Consider the following 10510-nt stretch of genomic DNA (forward strand, 5'->3'; position numbering starts at 1 on the left):
CTGTAACCAAAGTAAATTATCCCTTTAAAACCACAAGAGCTTAGAAGAACAGGGGAAATAGCTTTTGATCGTTACTATGTTTTATTTTCACGCTGTAAATCACAAATTTCACAATGTTTTTGATCAGGCTATTTTTCTGTCACGCTGACGCTGTCTGCAAAATTCTCTGAACAGCATCCATCTTTGTCCCCCCCCATTGCTCTCTTTATCTTTATGTCTATCCAGTAGTCTCCCCTTCATCCCTTCATCTGTTTTCTTGCTCCTCTTTATCCGGTTTGCACATGCATTACTCTAAAAAAAAAAAAAAAGTCATTTCCCCACTTCAGTCGCACAGCAGCGTGCACAAAACCACGGAATTATTATAAAAGGAAGAAGAACTCTCTTCAAACGAACACAGACATATTTTCATTTCCATCCTGCAATCTGCTGTGTTTTAACTTTTGAAAATTGGCCTCTATTATAGCATTTATGTAAGCCACTCACTGTCTGTGTGGCCCAGACATTTCGAGCCCGACCAGTAGCTGGTAATTTCATTCAGAAAACGTAACGCTATAGACTGATTATAGTGTTTTTCATAGCGTTGTCTCCTGCTCCTCAGAGATGTATTTGTCCCAGCACTTTATTGATGGCAGTCATTACTGAAGCGGCTGTGAAATCCTGTTTGACAGCATCTTGTGTGTCCTCACTACACAACCTTCTTAACGTCATTCAGGGCCGCTTTCGCCAAGGAGTCGGAGGTGCTGACCGGTAACCTAGGAGACAAGTTGATCCCCCAGAACGAGATTCTGCGTGACGTCAGCGACCTGAAGGCTCTGGCCAATCTTCAGGAGAGCATGGAGTGGCTCGCAGGTCGCCTCAAGACCTTCTCCACCGGCCTCCCCCATGCTTCCAGTAAGTAAGGGAAGCTTCATTTGGGGTGTGTAAGTTGTCTGAAATAATAAATATAAAGTACAAATAATTAATTAATTACCCTTTACTTCTGTGATTTTCCTAGATGTTCCCTGTAATCAGTAATTTTCAAAGCATTTCATACATCACACATGCCTCTAAATAAATCATTAATAGTTATAAGAATGTTTTCAATGGTGTTTTCTAGTTGTTCAGGACGCTGAGGTTGTATCCTCACAATGTCTAATCTAAATCTACTCCTCTATCTCCAGCAGTGCTTATAGCACAAACTGATGTTAGACCGACTTTTCTCCATCCAGTGCATGAGTCAGGTTCAGCTCATTTATTACTTATAAAAGCTTACAGTAACACATTCAGAATGTCATCAGCAACGTTTTTATAGATTCTGTTATAATCTCTTTCATTCATCCCTGTAGATTTTTTCATGTTCAGGAGAATCCCAGTCATCATCACTACAGTATCATCCCCCCACTAGTTGAGTTCTTGTTTGCACCTTTAGATGAGCAGCATGAGGGCTTCAACTCTTATCAGTAATTGTCTTTTTCAGACCTGCGCTCCTTGAACTTTGAGCTTTTTCTCTACTATATTTTGGAACTTTTCTTGCAGGCATGCACCGATTAAATGAGAGTTTCCAGATACTCTTATTTTGGCTTCACTTTGCCACTATCTCTTTTTAAACTTCCCGTCCCTCTTACCCCTGACGCCAGCTTTCTTCGTTTATTCATAGATAAGAATTCAATAAAAGTGCGGGAAGAGACGTGACATAATTATCATTAATTCTGGTGGGTGGCACTAATGGGAAGGCCGGGGCAGTCACTTATCATGCCGGGACAGCTTCTGCATTGTTCATTATTTAGCGTTTGCCGAGCTGATGACGGACTACGTGGGTTTTTCTGCGGGTGCTGGTGTGTGCTTGCCCGTGTGTGTGTGTGTGTGTGTGTGTGTGTGTGTGTGTGTGTGTGTGTGTGTGTGTGTGTGTGTGTGTGTGTGTGTGTGTGTGTGTGTGTGTTGTGTGTGTGTGTGTGTGTGTGTGTGTGCATTAGCATGCACTGTGTAAGATGGCACAAGTTTACAGCAGGGAAAAAGGACCCCACTTTATCTCCCCCCCTCTCCACCACCTCATGTCTATGCCTCTCCAAATTGGATTTTATATTACAGAGGCAGTCAGGTATGAACAACTAATTTTCCTCTAACTCTTTTTGCCTTTTCTTTCTTTGATTCATCTTTCTCACTTTCCTCATTCTTTCTGTCTGTCTCGGTTTTTCTGACTCCAACCTTTTTTCCTACATTCCTTATTTCCTCCTGCTCCTTCCCTCATTCTCTTAGCGTCTTTTCAATGAATGAAACGTTTCTGGTCGCTTCTGTCCAGGACCGGTCAATCTCTACGCCAAGCATGGCTGGTTTTGATTACGTCGTGCCAGGTTTGTTACGACACTCATCACTATGTCTTGAAATTTAACAGATAACACAGGAAGAGCGCACAGATTTGACTTCTTCAACTTCGTCACGGTACTGAATCCTAATTTGACTCGGGTACGTCTGTATGCGCGGACCACTGACGGTGATTGGCCGTGAAGGTGGCGGCAGAAAGGGTCTTATCACCCATCTGGTCGCAGCGCTGCTCTTCCAATCCGCTCTGACAATATTTACTCAACAACACACACACGCTGCACTTTGCATATGTATGAGTTTTATGCATCTTAAATAAGATTTGCCAGTGTGTCCGGCACCACTGGGTGCTCAGAAAACAGGCCTTGAATCTGAACTGCAGGCTTCAGACAATACGTATCTCCTCATGGGAGTAAGTTCCTCCTGTATGCACTGGTTACTCTTGCGGAGGGCTTTTGAACACACTTTCTAACCTTGACTTTACAGAGGCCTTTTCCCTTTAGCAAGGTTTTTTTTTTTTTTTACTTGACTCCATTTAACAAGGCTAGTGCAGGCCTGAGGGAGTTCTCGTTCAGGGAGACGATGGCGGTGTTGTTTTTTAGTACTCTATTTGAAATGTTGTCAGTTTTTTTCTCTATGTAGCTTTTATTTCTGTTCCTGTGGGGGAAAAAAAGTACCATATTCTGATTCTGCCTCATTATCAGAAACCATTAAGTGATTTTGGTGCCATTCTTTAATTTGAAAACCTCTTCACTCCCTCCCATCTCTCTCTCACTGGACAGAAGTAGAGATTTTCCTGTGCAGATGTTCATCCTCTACCAGAGGCAGCAAAATAATTAATAACTCATCTTCTACTCAGTCATTTATGAATCATTCATCATTCCACCCCTGCAGTGTTTTTTTTTTTTTTTTTTGCTTTTGCTTGTCTTTCTCCATCTTCTCTCCATTCCTCTACGAAGGTTAGGGCATATTGTAGTTTTTAAACAAAACACATCGTAATTTGAAATGAATACTTAGGAAATGTATCTTTCAGTGCCACAGAAAAGTCCTATCATTTTATCATTTCTCGATATATTTTTCATTTATCTGATTTTTTACGCAGGTGAAATGGTGCAAGATTTGGTTTGTGAGAAAACAATATGTACAGATCTGAATGTTGAATGTGTGTCAGAACATTAATTCCACTGTCGACTTCACCCTTTCTCCCCTCCACCCTCATCTTCTGTGGCAACAGATGTTTGACTGAGATGAAATTTGAAAGTATTTAAATAAATGAAGCACACACACTCATGCACACACACACACACACACCTGATACACACGCATATGTATGCCTTCACTTTTAATCACCATAAGGAGGAAAAAAGGGGCGGAAGAAAGATGTCAGTCAGGGCCAATGAGTCGTCTCCTTTTGCTCATCTGCCCCTGACTCTAATGGTGGCTCCCATGCTGCGATGCCTCCCTCACATCATCAGATCAGCGTAGGCTGGAGGGGGGTCGGCATATATCCGTCCGTGTTTTTGAGCATCTGTGTGTGTGTGTGTGTGTGTGTGTGTGTGTGTGTGTGTGTGTGTGTGTGTGTGTGTGTGTGTGTGTGTGTGTGTGTGTGTGTGTGTGTGTTTCATGGACACCCCCCCGGAGAGACCTCCAGCGGTGTGTGTCACAGCGAGGCCTTTTTTTTTTTTCTGTCTCTTGCTGCTGCCAAAATGAGTGAGTGTAATGCACATGAGAGGAAACAGAAGCCTTCGAGTCAGTTTCACAGACACACGCACACGCCGATCTGAGCACACACACAAACACGCACATGCACACACACACACACACACGGAGGGAAAACACTCCCACTGGAAGTAAAAATGATCTCATTTTCTGTCACACACACACAAACACACACACACACACACACACACACACACACACACACACACAAAAACCACAAGCCAAGAGAAGAACAGAGACACACTGAGAGCAAAATGGTCTCCATCGGGTGCTTTAAGTAAGTTTTCATGAGGCACATACTGTTAGTTCCGTAAGTGTAGAGGACAACATGCTGTTGCGGCAGCAAGCGCTGGTCGATGCCGTGGCCATTTTTTTATATGCACTGTAATAACTTAGATCAACGTCCACATCAGATTACTGGATAGGTGGTATTCCCATGGTTTGAGTGACAGATTCGTGTCTGTTAATCATCTGATAAGATGACCCAAGAGAATAAACAAGATCCACTGCATACAACAGAATAATGACGGTTAATGCATCGTCCTCTGCTCCCTCAAGAAATCACTGGATTTTACTTTTAGTTCCTAAGACTTGCTTAGTTGGATCAATATTGATCATGCAACCTGGAGATAAAGAAATAATAAAGTAATAAGCAATTGCAGTAAGTCATTCACAGTGTATGAGATATATGATTTAATTTGTACGATAGTGGCTGTGTTAGCCTCTTCTGCCGTGAATACAGTCTTGGTTTTGTTCCCAAACTGTGATAGAATCAAATTAAAAACAAAATAAGACAGATTTATAATATCTATGAATATAATATCAAGAGTAATGCAAATTTAGTTGAATACGGCCAATGCATAAAACGTAGATAAAATAAACTTACTTGCCTGATCAACATATTGACTTGTACATGCAGTGAAAGGCTTCACGGGAAGTCTTGCGGTAAATCTAAGCTCTGAAAAGAAAAAAGAAAAAGACTTCTGCAAACTGGCTGCTTTATCTTTTCATATAGCGTACGCAATAAGAGCGTCTGTCACTTGTGTCGCATCTCAGCACTGAGTGTATTTGCTTTGTTGATTGGATAATCATGGCATATACCTCGTCGTGTTTGCCTATGCCAATGGTCTCTCAAGTTATCAGGGGTTCATTGAAAGTAGTTATTAGAGACAGAAGAATATATTCAGCAGTACATACAATGCAAACGCCCGAGTATGCAGATGTACTTCCAATATTAAACAGCAAAGAATTACATATATTCGATTAGTTGAGGACTTTAAACTGAGTAAAACAAATAGAAGACATTGAACTAAGCTGATTTCATCTATTAACACTCCCTGTACGAGCTTACAGTTTTACTACTAATAAGAAACAACAGCAACTTGGCGTTAGGTGAGCTAGCTGGGGGGTATTTAACAGAGTTTGGAGTGACATTTTATGCTTTGGAATACTTCCATTTTCATGTTGGGTATTTGTAAAGGAATTTATCAAATTAAATACTCAATTGGTATCAGTATCACTAACCATGAAGGCATTTTTAAAATATTTAGTTGCATCTTTCTTGTGACTTTCTGGTGTGTGACGAACTAGGGTTTCATAATCATAATGTCTTATCAATATCACGCTAAATGATTGAACCAAATGTCAAAGCCATTGACATTACAGCCCAGACATTTGAAGTGTTATGCAACCAAACTTCTAAATGAGAGTGACTTCTTCAAACTTGAGATATTCTCCCAGTCCTTGATTGTTATGAACCTTTATTTCTTTCATTGCTCCTTTTCGAGAGAGAGCTTTCTAGTATGTCTTGTACAGTCCAGGAAGACCTTTCAAATTGATTTATAACACTGTTCGTTTTTGAAGTGACATTTAAATATTGGTGAATCAACTATTTCAGTGGTTCCAAATAAACTAAAAACTATGATTCATAGAAAACCCGAGTCAATCTAAGACTAAAAAGTCAGTTGTACTGTTCCAGCAGACTTTGGACATCCAGCCTCAAAATTATTATAGATATCGATCGAGGCAAAGCTTAGCTTCATTACAAATAATGGAATCAACAACCTTGGAATGAAAACAAACAAATATGGCTCACTTCATGTCTGTTTTTGGAAAAATCAGTCAACTGGGTTGGTGTTAGGCTTCGTTCGCACTAGCTGTCAGTCTGTCACTCTGTGTGTGTGTGTGTGTGTGTGTGTGTGTGTGTGTGTGTGTGTGTGTGTGTGTGTGTGTGTGTGTGTGTGTGTGTGTGTGTGTGTGTGTGTGTGTGTGACCTTCGGAAGGGCAGGAAGAGTAACTGGGGAGCTGGCTTTGACTGCGGCACATCGATCGTGGACCCCTGCATTCTCCCACTCAACAGTCCCTCTCTATACACACACACACTCGCACACACTCGCCTCATTGACCAAATAGACTTACATATGAGTGACGGGGCCAATTTCTCTCCCTTTCTTCCCCCTTGCAAATTTATGGCCATTGATCTACACCGGGCTGAATTTATATACACTCATCATGCTCTTGTGCTCCCTGGCTCGCTTTCCTTCCCTTTCTCTCTCTCTTTCTCACGCACCCATCCACACGCTGGTCTTTTGTGTGGTTTACAATGCAGTGCGCTGACACATGCTCCTGCTGTCTCAGCACAAGTGGCGAGAAGAAAGTGCGAGAACACGCCGAAGGACTCGAGAAATGCGTGACTTTGAACTGATGGGTTTTTTTTCTTTTTGGTGCATGAGCTGATGTCATTTACAGGACCTGATTATGTCAACGTGAAATGATACGCTACCTTGGGAGTACAATACATGTTTGTGTAGGCGAAAAAAGGTCACAGCAATAATGACAGGCTGCCATATTTGCAGGGTCAGAAGTCAGGGTCAACATTGGCAGCTTACTCCAGCAGCATCCACATTTTGAAATGCCATCCTCCCTCCCTGGTTAAACATTGGTCCTTTTACTCACTGCTTCTGCCACTGTTGAGTGCAATTGGTCTTTGTTGATCCTCTGTTCTCTCTTCTGTCCATCCAGGTATGTCTCCTTGCTCAGCCGACAGCCAGGTGGTTGGTGAGAGCGAACGGAGCAGAGAGCAGATTCTTCAGACCCTGAGCGACCTGTCCAGGGGCTTCCAGGACATCGCAGATCGCTGTCTCCTGGTTTTGCACCTGGAAGTTAGGTAGGCAGGAACTCACTCACACAAGGGTTTTAAATGGTATCGCTAGAATGATCTGATCATGCTTCTGTTACCCTTTGAGGTGACAGATGGCCTCAGAGTGGCCTCAGTTTATTCAGTAGTTCCAGGAGGTTCTTCTGTCCATCCCATTCTGGGTAACATGACACTATATCTCTGAATTATTATCTCGACAGCAGGAAAATGATCCGCTTGATTCAAAAATGAACTAGCCCTCTATGAGTCGCATCACACGGTTATGTCACATTTGTCTACATCTGCAAGGCAATAATTGTAGTTAAAACTGCAATGATAATTAACCTGTCATTGAAAGAGCAGTGGAATCATATGTAATTTAACGTATCAGACTCCTGCAAGTAAACAATATTTATTTAAGAAGGCACTGAGCTACATTTACTGTAATGGAAATGAAGCTTTCATAGTTAAACATAGTGTTCCAATGTCACACGCCAAGAGCTACTACAGGACACACCCAGCTTTTCCTGCTCACACTGGGGGCATCCTAATGTTAGTGTTCCACAATGACTTTAAATAATTTACCACTCAGTCACATGATCAAACACCACAAGTTCATTACAAACACGACCAGGTCATTAAACCAAATCTCATCGATGTAAGTATCGGTGTGGTCACTTTTTCTATCTGTACACATCTGTACACGTGTGTTCATTCTAGGTTTTTAATGTCTTAACTTAATTGACCACACCGTATCCATCCACCATCCTTCTCCTCATCCTCCCATCCCTCCATGTACTAACAGTTCCCCGTAGACTATTGTGTAGCTTATGCAATATTGTTTATGATTTCTGTAGAAAACCCTCCCTGAGGCTGATGTCTAGCTATATGCTACAGTCCATTGACTTTCCCCATCTAGAAAATTTCCCCTGATAGTGGTACCAGCTAAATGAAGCCATGAGGAAGAGAAAGGGGTGGGGGGATGCGGGTTAAAGTGATGGTGGGGGTTAAAGAAGGTTCATACACAAGCTAAGTGTAAGAAATGATGGACCAGAGAGATAAGGGAGCGAGATGGAAGCAATGAAAATGTGATGTAGCTGTTTGCTTCGCCTAAGGGGACAGAAACTCACCCATATATTTTATTTCTTTCTTCTCGGGGCACTGCGATAATGGGATTAGGAGAGTATTGACTACTTATAACAGAAATGAAATGACCACAGACCAAGATGTAGGTGTTCAAATGGAGAGAAGGAGGATTATATCATGTTAGCATTGATGAACTTGAGAGGACTTTTTTTTCTTTTCTTTAAGAAACATAAAACATTTTCTGATAGTGGGCCACTTTTAAGGTTAAATCATCTGGTTCATGACAAGTTGATTATGAGCACAGTTTCAAATAAAATATATGAAATTTAAACAGCCAAGAAAAAAAGGAAAGAGAAAACTCTGGAGCAAGATACTTTAAAACACAGGCTTACTTTACTAAAGCTGCTAAATGTGTTTGTTTAATCAGCTTTTTCTGAACAATATCTTGAAGGAAAATTTTCCTCATTGCTAAACATCTTCAAGTAATATATTTTAGCACCAAAAACACACAGATACATCAGCTTGCTTATTTTATTGACAAATTTTATATTTTTGAGCACATTGGAACGTATGAAATTACGTGGAAACCTGATGCCTGTGACAGTACTTTAGTCTGACAGCTACAGGCAGTAGAGTTTAGCTTGCTGAAAAGCAACAGAACAAGAGCTGGACTGATAAAATCTGTGTCCATAACTTAATAAAAACATGAATTTAATTGTGTCTACAGTATATCACAGTTATTGTCTGTCCTCATGAGCACAGATGAAGCTTTGATACTTAAACTAATCAGACTACCTGTTTAACAGATTACTTCTAGTGTTTTCTTCCTTAAAACAATGATTTCTTTTGAGACATGAAAACACTGTCTTGTCTGATTCTGTGTCATACTAGAAATACAGAGAGTAACACGCCATACTGTGCTTAGCTCACCTCACCAGATCTAGTCCTTTTCTTTTCTGTTTATTGTCTTGTTTTGAAGGTCAGTTTGTTTTAACATAACAGTTCGTCTCCATTGTTGTGTAATTTTCTCATTTTCTTCCCTCACCTTCAATCCAGGGTGCACTGTTTCCATTACCTGATCCCCCTGACTAAGCAAGGCAACTATGCCATTGTGGCTAATGTGGAGAGCATGGACTACGACCCGCTGGTGGTCAAACTGAACAAGGACGTCTCGGCTGTAGAGGAGGCCATGGGAGCTGCTCTGCAGCAGCACAAGTTCCAGTATATCTTTGAAGGTCAGTTCTCTTTCATGCCCTGCCTGTTTGACTCTTCTGATCTTACCATTATCACTTTGTTTCCCTCGTCTCACTCCCTGTTCTTTTCTTTTTCACCAGGGCTGGGCCATCTCATCTCCTGTATCCTTATAAACGGGGCCCAGTACTTTAAGAGAATCAGTGAGTCTGGAATCAAGAAGATGTGCAGGAACATCTTCGTCCTCCAGCAGAACCTCACCAATATCACCATGTCTAGGGAAGCCGATCTCGACTTTGCCAGGTAAGAATTGCCTGTTTTAGTTTGAATTCTGCAGTTTTATTGATAGATTTCTTGCATAAAGCCCAAGATAATATTCTCTAATTACCTATTAAGGCATATTCATGTTTTCGAATTTGGAGCTGTGATTATAATATAATGTTTAAGATTTAAAGGTAGAAATTCAAGATATGTTTTGATTTTATTTCATTAGTGTATGAGTACCCAAAACGAAGGAATGCTGTTTTATTCACCTTAGAATGAACCTTTTAGTGTCTCCACAGAGGGAGACATATTCAAAAATGTTGCAGCACCATTTTTCTACAGTGTCCCAGAATTGACAAATTAAACAGTGGCTCTATAGAGGGCCTTTTGCATTTTTTAACCACCCTAGAGGAGAGTGAGATGAAGGATACCAGTGGCAAACTGCAGCTAAACCACAGGCAACTCTAAATCCGACACACTAGCAAAACCAATGTCTTAAATTACTAAATTATACATCACTTATAAAAATTAACAACTAACGATCACTCTTCCGGTTTAAATCAGTTGATAAATTGGTCTTAGCACCTGCACAGACATGCAGAGAGATACACAATGTCCTCGAGTTCAGACAGCAACAAGGCAAACAGATGGTCGAACAGATTGTCAAATACACCGCGTGTCTGCGTTTGCCCAGTTGTCGGTGTTTAATTCTTATTCATACGTTTATATTTTGTGATTCCACCTGCTGTTGTCCGCTGCCATTCCAGCCCTGACAGACATAGGGGGGAGTCAACGCCGAGATATGGTTGTGAAAAA

General features: G+C 41.2%; 1 protein-coding gene across 1 annotated transcript in view; it reads left to right on the forward strand.

The window, feature by feature from the left end:
• The window catches only part of exoc4 (exocyst complex component 4), a 91223-nt gene that overhangs the window by 71417 nt on the left and 9296 nt on the right, over positions 1–10510 (forward strand). The window contains exons 16-19 of the mRNA XM_068307424.1: positions 713–891; positions 7039–7183; positions 9296–9474; positions 9574–9733. Coding sequence (XP_068163525.1) covers positions 713–891; positions 7039–7183; positions 9296–9474; positions 9574–9733 — 663 coding nt within the window. The remainder of the gene's footprint in view (positions 1–712; positions 892–7038; positions 7184–9295; positions 9475–9573; positions 9734–10510) is intronic.

Source organism: Antennarius striatus, chromosome 22, assembly GCF_040054535.1.
Source record: "Antennarius striatus isolate MH-2024 chromosome 22, ASM4005453v1, whole genome shotgun sequence".
NCBI classification, from domain to species: Eukaryota; Metazoa; Chordata; class Actinopteri; order Lophiiformes; family Antennariidae; genus Antennarius; species Antennarius striatus.